Here is a 14,333-nt window from a genome sequence, read left to right as displayed (position 1 = left end):
AACAAATGCATTTCTATTCATATTTTATATTAATATATATATATATAATTTTATTATTTTTATAAGTAATTAATTAAAAATAATACAATATAATGTATAATATTTAAAATAAAAAATATATTATTAAATTATAAAAATAATTTCTTTAAAATTAATTGTAAAAAAAATATTTTATTTTATTGTAAATATTTTTTATTGTATAGATAATTTTTTATTATAGTAATTATTTAAATTTATAAAAATTATTACTTAAAAGTAAAAAGTTGTATTTTTTATATAATTCTAGCGAAAATACATATACAAATAGGTTCAATTCCCTATCTAGCATCATTTACACTTTTATTTTCCTATCTAGCACCCTTTTGTTTTTATTTTCCTATCTAGCACTCTTTTGTTTTTATTTCCCTATCTAGCACCCTTTTATTTTTTATTTCCCTATCTAGCACCCTTTTATTTTTTATTTCCCTATCTAACACCATTTCAAAAAATAAATAAATAAATAATTTATTTTATTTAATAATTTTAATTTTTGAATACATTAAAAAATAAGTATTTTTAATGTTTAAAATAGTTAGAAATATAATTAATGAATAAATAAATAAATAATTTTTTACAAAATAAAAATAAAAAAAAGTAATAAATTAAAAATGTTTAGTTTAAATTTTTTTTTAAATGAAGAAAAAAAAATTAAACTCTACAATAACATAAAAGTTGAATCTATAAACATAAATTAGTATTTATTTTTATTATTATTGATGATGTAATCATGTTAATTTCAAGTAAAAAATAGAGGACATAATTATAAAAAAATCAAAGTCAATTAGTATTAATTAATATTGAACGCACAAATAATATTGAAGTATCTATCTACCCTAAATGCAAAATCCTAAAAAAAAAACTAATGCAATTGCTACACTTAATGCTTAAAAATGAGAAGAAGAAAAATGTAAAAATAAATAAATATAGAAAATAAAAACAACAACATTGCAACAGATCTTTCATGTTACAAAAGACTATTTGATGGAACTGAAAATGAAGAGTATTGGTCTGCATACACCATTCAAATACTATGCCCAAGTAATTAATTAAAAATAATTACTTGTATAATTATTAATTAATTAATTCAAAATAATACAATATAATGTATAATATTTAAAATAAAAAATATATTATTAAATTATAAAAAGAATTTCTTTAAAATTAATTGTAAAAAAATATTTTATTTTATTGTATAGATATTTTTTATTATAGTAATTATTTAAATTTATAAAAATAATTACTTAAAAGTAAAAAGTTGTATGGCATTTCATTCTTTATTTTATTATTTATATATAGTTATGTTTAATATTAAAAATTGAATAAAAGAGGTTATATGTATCTATTATATATTTAATAAGATTTATTAAAATTAAATTCATCAATTTGTCTAATAAAATAGACAAATGAGAAATAATATTTTAATAATTTTAGTGTCACTAATAATGTTACATCTGAACAAATACAAATATATGATTGCATCATCTTTCATAAATATCTCTTTCCTTCCTTTAGAAGAGTCGATGAAAATAAATAAATAAATAAACACTTTTGTTTCCATCTTCATCTTTGTGTTTCCTTCTCTAAGTATTTTTTACCTCTTTAAATTAATGACTTTTATACAAGAAGTCTGAGAACAAAACAGAAACATGAAAATAAACTTAATAAAATAATTATTTCTTTTAACTTAAAAAAAATTATCTTTTTAAGAAAAAAAAATTAGTGAATGATTTACAATCCATTGATTATCTTATAAAATTTATAATATATTATATATCTAATAAATTACAACGTAATTGATTATATATTATAAAGTTTATAATTAATTATTTTATTTTTATTTATTTTTTATTTTAATATATATAAAGTGTTATTTTATATGTGTATAAAATATAAGAATAATTTTGACTATAATATGTAAAATTTTCTTAACTTTTCTTCCGTGTTTATAGGGGTGATCTTATTTCTCTCCCACAAATCTTTAAATCTTTGTTTTTCTGTCTTTGTATTTGAATCAATCCAAATATAAAAAAAAAAAAAAAAAAGTTGTTTTTCTATCTGAGTGAAGATATTCGGATCCAAATGAAACATTAATAAAACTCTTTGATATAAGAGAATGGGTTAAAATTCAACAACTTTACTTATATACAGGAAATTTTAACATAAACACAATACAACTAATAAAACCGAACAAAATTATATAGAAAAAGAGAAATTTGATACAACAACCATCAATCTTAAATAAATCAAGAAAAAGGGAATGTCAAATTTGAGAACTCAGTCAAATTCTTTTATCTCAAAAATGCATTTATAATAATATGCATAAATGTTTCATACCCAACTCCACAAATAGTACACCTTAGTTTGGTTTTGTATGTTTCAGATTCACAATGTGTATACTCTAAATGACCATATTTTTTATAAATACGGATTTGTTATCAAGCTCTTAATTATAAAAATATAATTACTTAATAGTTATATAACATATATATGATGCGCCGAAAATCTTGATCTTCCATCGAATAGCTTCACCATTAAACAATTTTGAATCTAACCGTTTGGAGTATTGAAAAATCACTAATCAATTTGCAACTAGTTTTCTTCCATTGTAAATAATTGACACATGGATGAAAATTTCACTGAATTGAATGCTATAATACAAGACAAGATAGAAACGCATTTTTTAAATATTTTTAATATAATATTGTCATACTATAAATTTATAATAATTTTTATTAATATATGATAAATTTATAAATATCACTATAAATTATAATATATATATATATAAGTAAAATAATGAAAATCTTCTTTAAATATATTGATATAGATATTATAAAAAAATAATTTTTTTGATAAATAATTATGTAAGTTAATTATAAATATTTAAATGTAATAATTACATTATAAAACAATTAAGAGTAAAACAGAAATATTAAATACATATTATTCCTATATATTGAAAAAATATATTAATACATGTGCATGTGTATCATCTTTTTATTATGATAGAAAAAAAATAATTTTTTTATCATAATTATTAAAATAATTTTTTATTAAATTTTATAAAAAAATATGTTTATAAATATAATTATAAAATAAAAAATTTATTATATATGATTATTATTGTAAATAGTTAATTGAGTTTAAAAATAGAGGATAAAATAATAAATGTACACTGAAACAAGTTACACAAGGTTATAAAAATAATTGCAAGTACTTCCAATTGTAGTTTCAACTACTTGTTGATTTTCAAATTCTGTTGCACTATTTTTGTCCCCTCACGAGTCACAGATAAATGTGAACAATATTCAATTCACCGCTTCAATTAAATCTAGCAATAATTACAACTGCTTCTGATTCTATATTTGTTTTTCTCATTTTAATGATTGAAACAAGAAAGAAATATATTTCACTGAATTGAATGTTATTGATGTTTCAAAACTCAAATGTATATGATAATTCAATTTTTGCTGAGAAAAAATAAAAAAATAAAAAAAATATTCTAGAAATTATGAATTTATCACGAAAATGACAAACTAACTTTGAGTAGGATGTTTCCAATCATTTTCACCGAAAGATTGAAAAAAAAAATCTCTTTATTGATAAGTCCATGATATCTTAATCAAAAAAAAATTGTTGAGAGTCAATGAAAAAACAAATAGAGAATTGATCGTTTTGGAAGTAAATTATGTTTTTCAAGATTTCTAGGATATGCAGAATTATGGAAGAAAACATGGCATGAGTTTGAGACTTTATGAGAAACAAATTTATTCCACCTTATACTATAAGACAAATAAAAGGTTTAGAGAAGTTAGACAGATTTTTTATAAGTTATATAAGGATGCAGGTTTAAAAACATGGGATGGAGAATGCAATGTCTCCAAATCAATTATAAGACCCCATTCAAAAAATTACAAGGTAGATAAAGATCTAATGCCAAAAAAAAAATCAAAAATACAAAAATTTCTATCATAACCTTAACCATCATTTGTGGTTATTTACCATGTTTCATCCATGATTTCCTCAGTTATCCTTCTTGTAAAAAATTGGACCACGAATTTAGCAGTTTATTATCTACCAGCAAACATACAAACATAAATACTAAAAATATCTCAAAGTTGAAATAACTCAAAAATAAAAATATATTTAAATACTAAAAATATATTTAAATTCACATTTGAATCTTCTTGAGAGACAAGTTTCTTAATATCAAAGACAAACTACCATAAACACACATCAAACAATTTTTAAATAATTTGTCTATTCACAGGCAACCCAAGAGGAAAAACATCTTAATATCTTAAATATAAAAAAAATAGAGGAGAGATGCCCCTTGATTTCCATACAAAATTTATCAAATAAAAAATCATAGTATTAAAAATACATTTATTTATTGTCAAGCTTCTTTTTTCTTTTATTTTATTTTCTCTTGCCTTTTATTTTTTTTATTGCTCCTTGATATGTAATTCATCCAAAGACAACAAAACAAAAAGTGTTAATTGTTGACTATTTTACGGCAAGAGTACCAAGTCAGAAGTAGTAATATATTCTTAAGAACGAATATCAAACTCATAAGAAATAATTATTTTAAATCTTAATAGTAGCATTCACTTAAGTATATGAATATGTACAATAATTAAATTTGAAAGAGATTGACATAAGTTTGCATGAAAATTAGATGAAAACAAAATAAATTAGTAAAATAATTCAATTGAGAAAATTGAGAATGACATTTATCCTTCTCACTCATCTGTATCTACAATGCATAAAAACATATAACATTTCATCTTGATTAACTTTGATGCACATATAAAAATCATTCATATCGATTAATCGCATACAAAATTATTAAGATTATCTTCTAAGTATCGATTCACAGTGTGTTTATAAAAACTTTTTATCAATACGAACATATGTTATAAAACAATTAACATTTCAAATATATTCGTAACATTCAATTATGTTAAACATTATCATTTAGGCTGGATATCTAGAAGTATTTTCCAGTCAAATATAATTATCAAAATAATGAATAAAGGTTCAAACTTTGAAAATAAAATGAGAATACCGATATAAATCAAGCAGAAAATATTATAAATAAATATCATCTCAATACATAAGAATTTGAAAGAAGAATTTTCAATCAACCTAATGACATGTTTTGTGCAAACTTATAACTTTATTTTATACTAAAATCACTTTTCATATGCTTTATTTTTAATTTTTAACTTATTTTCTTTTTGTTACATTTAGAGTCACAACGACGACAAAAAAAATACGAAAAATGGATGGAACTACTATGGAAAAACATTAATATACATCATATTGTTGATTATTCATGTGAATTTTATTAATAGGAAGTTTTTTTTCTTTTTGAAAATGGCTATTGAACATAAGATGATGTGTAACATTATACAAATACTTAAACGATTATTTTTATTAAATACCAAATGACACGTGAGGTTACATGGATGCCAAAAATTATATTTTTATTTTATTTATCACAAAAAGATTGTTGGTGGTTGTGTATGTAAAAATGGGTGGCATATAGCAGAAACACTGGGCCAAACATGTGGGCCCAACCTTTGAAAAACTTATGGTGGAGATATTAAAAAGGGGACCGTTTCTTCATGCATCTCCATATGTTCTTCTGCCACCACATAGAAAACATGAAAAATACATTTTTACCCTTTTTGTGCCACCCCCATAGAGTAGCTTTCAAATTATGTAATCCGAATACGCATTTGAAAAAATACTTCCATATTATATAATCCAGAAACTAATCATGCATTTGAAAAAAGGCTTCCGGATTATGTAATCTAGAAGCTAATTACAAATTTTGAAAAAAGACTTCCGGATTATGTAATTCAAAATATTACATAGAAATATTTTTGGAAATACAAAAATTTATGGAGGTGAGAGAAGAACATATGAAGTTGCAGGAAGAAACATTCTAAAAAGGGAATTTCAATTAATGGAAACTGTGGGCGGAATGAATGGGTCCATATTTAAGAAAAAAGGCGATGAGTGTATATAGAAAACATGAGTAGCAAAGAATAAATCTATTGGGTCAAACGAATGGACCCAGGCTTTTTAGAAAATTAACGACGCATATATAAAAAAGCAAGTTGCAAATAATAAAAACGTTGAACCAAATGAATGAGCCTAAGCTTTTCAAAAAGCTGATGGTGCATATATAAAATAGAGTGATAAATAATAAAAATGTTGGGGGCATAAAAATGATGAACTTGCCCAAACATATGTTTTTTTTGCAGTTCGAAAATGGCAAATTCTACCTTCACCTTTATACTTCCCCCGTATATCTCCATATTTTTTTAATTCCAATTTTACACTTTTGAGTATACGTTAGGATTTTTTTTCGCTTATTTTTTATTTTTTTTATGTATATCAAATTGTAAAATTCAAAATACTCTTTACTATAACATGTATTGTGGATTATAGAATTCGAAAGGTAATTTTAGATTGTACTTAATATATTTTAAAATTAATATTTGTGTTCATTAACAATCTAAAAGAGTGATAACTCTTGTATACATCGTAATATGTTACCCTTTTTTCTAGAGAGCGAACATGTGATTTTTTTACAGCACATTCTTTGTAAACATTTTGGTCTTAACGATGTTCTAAAGAATACTTGTGTTAGTCAGTTGTTGCAGTGTTCTAAAGAATACTCAGGTTAACCATAAGTATCTAACTTCCAAATAATATTTAGTGTTTAACTAAGGAACTTTTATCCAAATAATACTCAATTTTAACAAAAAAATGTTCAATGTCCAAATAATATTAATCTATATCTTGCCTCTAATATTAATCTATATCTTGCCTATGTAGTATGCCCACTAAAACTCAATCAATTTATTGATATCTAAATGTAATATTTATTAACAAACAACCGATATAAGAATACAATGTAACTCAGTCCTTTCATTGTACTCCAATAAATTAATTTCAACAAAGTTTTGTAAACCATTTCTACAAAGAAAAAATCTCATCTACTCAATCCAATGATGATAATGTAGACATCATTTTATGAGACTTTTAAGAAAATCTTTTGGTCACATAAAATAAAAATACATGTAACTTACAAAATTTATGGATAGCAACTTATTCTCTCCGTTAATACATAATTTTTTTTTATCTTTTAATTTATGATAATAACAATAATTTATTCTTTCTACTTTAATATAAAAAAAAAGTCTCTTTAGCAAATTTATATAGATTACAATTACAATCCACCGTAAAGTGATATTTTTATATCAATTACAATTCTAATTAACATAAAATGTCACATTTATGTTACATGTAACACTTGATGAAAATAATTGTTTTTCACTACTCATATCTACATGAATTATATAAATTATGTAATTTGCTAAAAAATAACCAACATAAAAAATCTACTTTAAAGTGATGAAACATCTTAATTATGAGTTGTTGAATGTTAAAGAAGAATTAACCACCTAATAGATTTTTAATAGTTTAATAATCCAGCCAATTTAGGAAAATGTGGGTTGAGCATTAGTGAATCAAAATTATTTTCCCAATCCATTTAATTTTGTCATCATAAAAAAAATATTACATTAAAGTTAAGCATGGATATGGATTGATTGAGTCATGGATACATAAATCATTTTGTCGAGTGATGAAAATATTATAAGCATGTGATTCGTTTTTATTTTTACCCAAGCAAAAAACTGCATTATTATTTATAGTGGAAGAAGGGTTGAAACTCTACAAATTGTGAAATGCTTTTTTTATATCACCCAAACTCAAACAAATTGTACATCTTCCTTACAAAAGATTCGAGACACCTAGAATTAACCATCACCTCATTGTATTTTGTACATACCCTATCCCACGAAATCTGAAGTTTGTTTCTTTACACCAGAAAAGACCATTACATAAATTTAGATTTGGCATTAAGGTAGGTGCAGGACATAAAACATCTAAATACCCATTTATAGATGAAGGAAGATATTGATGTATATATATGCAACATAAACTGGGATAAATTTTCTATGCACCTCTATAATGTAATTCTATATATATTTTTTTAATTTCAATAATATATATATTTTTTTAATTTCAACAATATATTTTTTAAGTATAGTAAAGAGTGTGATTCATTCTTCCTCATTTTCAAGTGATGGTTGTTTGTGGTGACTGGTAGTGTATCGAGCTAAGTTTTACGGTCACAAAATTTAAAGAAAAAAAAATAACGTGAAAAAATGGAGTACAAAACTCAAAAATAAAATTATTGTAATGCTGAGAAAAACTGAATACAACAATTTTTTCGTGAATCAATCTTCTCACACATACTCAATAATGGGATTACTCTATCAAACAATGTAGTCGGAGAAAAATGAAAAAGAAATATGAAAGTGCAACGATAGAACTTGCTATTTAAAAATACAAAGTTATACTTTATTTAAGATTGTATTAGTTAAAAAAAAATTAAAATCGACCTTTTTTACAATAAAATGTAGAAACAAGGAGTGTATGTAAGATGGTAGATGAAGAATTTGGCTAAGTGAGTATAATATAAGTGTTTGATTGTTATTGGGTTGATGCTTGTAGATGAATTTAAGCTTGTGTGGTTTGTTTTGTTGGGCTTTTCTAGAGAGAAAAAAGTTGATTATTTTGTGTGGCGTGTGGTGCGAAAATAAAGAGTCCTTTAAAAAGACGCGAGTGGGATTGTGTAAAATATTAAAGCAATAAAAGAGAAAGGGGAAAAAGAGAAGAAAAAATGACCAGTAGTAAAAATGATTGAGGATGACAGTGATGTGATCTGACGGTTCATGAGGCACCACGTTAGAAGTGTGTCCCAATGTCAGACGATAATTAGGTCTAGAGATGAAAGGAAGGAACACGTGGCAGACAAGAATTGGGTCCCACACTCAAGTGTGAAAAAAAGGATTTTTGAACAAACTGACTGAGCCCTAAAGGAAAAACTTTCTGCTTTGGACACCCTCGATGGGAACAGATTCCAAATATTGGAAAATCTATATCACAAGAAAGGAATGGGTTTGGGATCCCACAAAAGATTATATTTCCTTGGACCCACTCAAGATTTCAAATTTCCCAAGTGGACCCATTTTGGTCCCATTTCCCACCCTTATACATCTCTTCTTCCCTTTACCATTTACTATGCAAACATTAATGCTAACCTTTGTTTGTGTAAATGTCATGCCATTCTATCACATTCCTCTCTGTCTAGTGGTCCCTCTTCTTTTTCTCATTTCTCATTCCTTGTTTAGACCTTCAAATTCTCTACAATTTCTTATAATCTTCCTCATTCTCTGATGTGACTTCTTTACCCAAACTCACCAATTAAACCAGATCCAAGATTTATTCCATGTTTTTACTCTTCCCCACTTCAGTTACAAATTTACTACAAACAAAAATAAATTCCATCACTTCTTGCCCCATGTCAACATTGCGTCCAATTTCAGGTAGGAAAACATCCATTTTCTCATATTTGGTGGGATTTCATAAAGATCTTGTTATTGTTGTTTGCGTAAATTTGGGTCATGTTAATTAAGATTAGACTATCATACTAGCAAGCCAGAAATCGTATTGAAAAGATGAAAACAACACAATAATCACCTAGGTTGAAGCTATTTGGAATAGGAGTTCATAGAATCTTAATTGGCCAAGTTAATTTCAAACATCTTATTCCATTTGGCTAGTTTATTCGATTTTTTTCGTGCCCGACAGAATGAGTTTGTCATGTATAGCGAGTTGATGGGTTTTAGCATGTGAGGATATTTAACATCAAAATTACTATTTCTCTACTTTTTTCTTATAAGAGCACAATTTTTTTTTCAGTGCCGAACTTCACAGTAAAAATAGAGGTTAATGAGCCAAAATCATTTGGGTTACATGAAATGATGAGTGGAAAATTTTGATTAACTTAATTTCTATGGACTTCTCCTTTTTACAACAAAATGATGATAGGAAAATGATCCTATTTAATTAGGGGTCACACATCCTACATTCCTTAGCGAAATGTTAGGCTAAAGTAAAATAGGGTGATGTAAGATTATCCATTAGTTGGAGAAAAGTCTCCGAAATTACCTTACCCAATGCATCATGCACTTTAGGAGTAACATGAAACACTGTGTTTTACAATGAGAAAGTAAAGGAAGTGGGTGGAGAAGCAAGAATATTAAAATAATAGGAGAAGCAAGAATATTAAAATAATAAGGTGAAAGGGAACAAAAATAAACCCCACTCTTTGGCCTTGGCCTTGGAATATTAATATAAGTAGTTGAGAAAATTAATTAGAAAGTAAAAGCGGTTTAATTAGTTAGGAAAGAAGGGTTGGTTTAATTTTGAAAGTGATGGCAGAATTAATCCTCACCCAAAATTTCAACCTTGTTTCCATCATCATGATGACCGAATGGGAACAAAGATCTTGGGTTTTTCCTTAGCAATCAAATAAAATCTAATTGAAAGGGGAAAGAGAGAGAAAGCTTATGTATGTGTGGTTGTTGTACCAAAGAGGTAGAGAGAATCTAGGGAGAAGATCTCAGCATGGAGAAGCTAAGCACACACAAAAACAACACCACATCCATGCCACTGTGCCACCACAGTTTTTTCTCTCATGCACCCACTAATACCAAAACAAAAAATCAAAAATCAAAATAAAAAGCTACAAGGGATAATCACATTCCACCTCTTCTCCCCACTCTCTCTCTCTCTCCCTCTCCTTCTCTCTCCCTGAATTACTGATATACATTTTAACCAGCTATATATATATTTCTAATAAACACATAGATAGTGTTCAGAAGCTTATTCTCAACCCTGATATGGAGTTTGTGGATACCAGAAAACTACACTTACAACAACTGCAACAACAGCCCCAACCGCAGGAGCAACATTTTCATGTGTTGGCAGTGGACGACAGTGTCATTGATAGGAAGCTTTTGGAGAGGCTCCTAAGAGGTTCTTCATGCAAAGGTTCCTACAATATATACCCTTTTCTTTTTTCTTTTTAATTCTTCCCTAGCATCTTAATGTTACTATACTACCATACCATCTTATAAAGCAGGTTCTGTGTTGCTAATTTGGTTTATGGTTGTGTTAATTATTTGTTAAGCAGTTACCTGCGTGGACTCTGGAGACAAGGCTTTGAAATATCTTGGTTTGGTTGACGACCTCCATGATTCTACTTCTTCAACCTCTTCAGAATCACCATCTTCTCCTCCACCTCAACCATTGCAGCAAGAGGTAATAATCTTATTCTGTTTTTGTCTTTCTATCTGCAATGGTTGTGCTTGTTGTGTACTACATTTGAGCCAGTCCATTGATTTGAGTTGTAATTTCATTCTGTGGACTTTTTCTTTCTGCACATAGAAAGTAAGTTCTTGCTTAATTCGCTTACAAAACTAGTTTTCAAAACACACGGCTTCCATTTCGTTGCAATGCAGCATTAGTTCATGTAGTTAAACTCTTTTTCCCCCCTTAAGTAACAGCATTCAATTGCCAGATTCTTTAAGGAAAAAAAGGAAGAAGATGAAAGTTAAATAGAAAAATCGAAGTGTTTAGTTAATTCTAAAGGGAGAGGAAGCTAATCAATGGAAAATAAAACATAGAGAAGTATAGTAGTCACTTCATATAATTATAGATTTAAAATTGAAAACTAAAATGGGATATATTTTCTCCAAAAATTACCTTGGAAAGATACATATATACAGCAATTAATAACGATCGAGGAAGTTTCTGAAATTGTTGTTAATGTAAATAACTCTTGTGGTGGAATCACGTAATGGTGGCTAATCTGGAGAATCATAAAGTGACTTTGTGTTACTCTTTCAGCACCACTTCGATTCATTGAGATCGGGCATGCATATTATGTATCCAAATGCATAAGATAGCACACTGTTATCTTTGTTATGCATAATTGTTTGTGCTAGTTTTCTTGAAGATCCAACGGCATTGTAATCCGTAAGCATGGCATGAAAAATAATACAATTTTGATGGGGTGTACGTAGTCGTAATTGTTGTTATTTTTGTTTTCTTGAATTTTCTTGAAGTTTGTGGAATTTGGTACCTTTAGTTTTTGGTGACAGTAATACGTATCGATCTAGTTATAGTGGGGTTCAATATTCCAAATTAATAGCAAACAGTAACATGTACTTTCTGCTGCATCTTTTGAATTTCAGGGAATCAAAGTGAATTTGATCATGACAGACTATTGCATGCCTGGGATGAGTGGCTATGATTTACTCAAACGAGTCAAGGTCAACACACAACTCTTATTCCCCGACACCTTCCCCAAATTCCCTCTGTCTTTTTTACCATCTACTCACACTCTCTAAAAGATTCCAAACATTCCCTTCTCCTTCAATCAACACTTATACTTGCACACCACTTCATTCATCTACTCTTTTTATTCACCATCACATACACGTATCATTTTTTTTAAACGACTCACTCATGATAATGTAGTTTTCAGCAAAAAGAAAGATAAAAGAAAAAGGAAAAGTTACAGATCTCAGGATCTAAGTTTGCTTTCACTTTTTTTTTTCTCACTTTTCTTTAATTTGGTCATTCTTTTTGTTTTACTTTCTTTCTTGTTTTGACATTGCTTACCGCTGCAGGGATCTTCTTGGAAAGATGTTCCCGTCGTGATTATGTCATCAGAAAATGTACCTTCCAGAATCAGCATGTGAGTTTTCTTGCTTCATTTTTAGAATTTGAGTTAACTTTTCTTCTGCAATTTTTAAAATCGTGTGATTGAGAAAATTTTGAAATTGTTGATAGGTGCTTGGAAGGAGGGGCAGAAGAGTTTCTGTTGAAGCCTCTTCAGTTATCAGATTTGGATAAGCTTCAGTCATACTTTCTGAAATCCCTTGAAAACTCTTGCGAAAAAGAATCTGCTAACAGTATCATAGATTCCGAGAATGACAATGTCATCATTAACATCAGTAACACTAACAGTAACCATATCAATATCAATAACAATAACAGTATTAGCAAAAGGAAGGCCATATCTGCGGAGTCTCATCAAGAGAGATCAAGACCCAAAATGAAAGAGTTGGCTGTGGTGTAAGAAAACAACAACACTATAGAGAGTGTTTGGTGCATACCTGTTATATAGTTTGTGACTATGATCCTAATTATGGCTATCTCCTCAATTCTCAGAGCTTAATGAATTCCCAGTGAGTATTAATATCGTTATTCACATTTAATTACCATTTACCTCTTCTTTAAATCACCATTATTATCTCCTTTCCTCTTGTTGCATATACCACTTCCCAACTTAATTAAATCACTGTCAAACAATTTTCACAAAACCATATTTTGCACATGTAGCTTTTTAACTCCCTTCCAAGTTATATTATCACTTCCATCTTCATGTTGAAGAAGGAATAGTTCAAGAATATACCATTTGTAATATTCACATAAACTTAATTTAGTGCGTATATAATATCATAATTTAATTCTATTTTGGAAATCATTTTATAAGATAAAGGATATGAAACACAGGTGAGTGGCTTAGTGGGGTCTTTGTAAATCCTTGTGTCTACTGCATAAACTAAACTCTTGATTACACGTTAAAGGTTCTTGCTTTGAACATACGCAACAGATGGTTACTGCCAAAGAGTAAAATCAGCGTTTACAGTGACAAATGGTGTGTGTGGTGGGGTATTGTTTGTATTGAGTCACAGTGATGAACCAGAACAATCACGTAGCACGTGCTTTCCACTGTTTTTCTTTTCTGAGTTGCATTGCATGTATCATCTACTTTTTGTTAATGCTGTTGTACGCTAAAACAAATCATAGGCTTTTATCATAGGACACTTTTTAATACTTTTATTTTGTAAGGTTTGTCTACATATAAATAATGTTACTTTTTTTTAACTACATTTGAAATACTGGTGGAGTATTTTCATGCATAAAAAGTATATAATATTTTTTTTATTCAACAAGGTAAATTTCTTAATATACAATTCTAAATCACCCAAAATCGTAAATCCAACTTATAAGAGTATAGTTATAAGAGCATGAATTGACATCTAATCTTTTTATAATTTTATGATAAAAAGGCAGTTTATCAATTTAACTTAAACTTAACATACCAGTAAATACATCATATTACATTAACAATTAGTGAAATTTCAAATAAACTTTTAGCTTCATGATACTACAAACAAAAAAAACATTAAATAAAAATTAATTTTAAAGATAAAAAAAATTACTTAATATATTGACTAAATTAGATACTATTTTAGAGACTAAAAAGAATTATATTATTGTTATGAAAG

General features: G+C 27.3%; 1 protein-coding gene across 1 annotated transcript; it reads left to right on the top strand.

Annotated features, from left to right (window-relative positions):
• Positions 1–10,498: 10,498 nt before the first annotated feature.
• Positions 10,499–13,256, top strand: LOC137821619 (two-component response regulator ARR17-like). Its single transcript, XM_068626301.1, has 5 exons — positions 10,499–11,022; positions 11,165–11,292; positions 12,228–12,305; positions 12,666–12,733; positions 12,829–13,256. Exons 1-5 carry the CDS (start codon positions 10,872–10,874, stop codon positions 13,115–13,117), a joined length of 714 nt encoding a protein of 237 aa, XP_068482402.1. The 5' UTR covers positions 10,499–10,871; the 3' UTR covers positions 13,118–13,256.
• The last annotated feature ends 1,077 nt before the right edge of the window (positions 13,257–14,333 follow it).

Source organism: Phaseolus vulgaris, chromosome 9, assembly GCF_000499845.2.
Source record: "Phaseolus vulgaris cultivar G19833 chromosome 9, P. vulgaris v2.0, whole genome shotgun sequence".
Lineage (NCBI taxonomy): Eukaryota > Viridiplantae > Streptophyta > Magnoliopsida > Fabales > Fabaceae > Phaseolus > Phaseolus vulgaris.
This window is presented reverse-complemented; position numbering and strand designations above follow the sequence as displayed.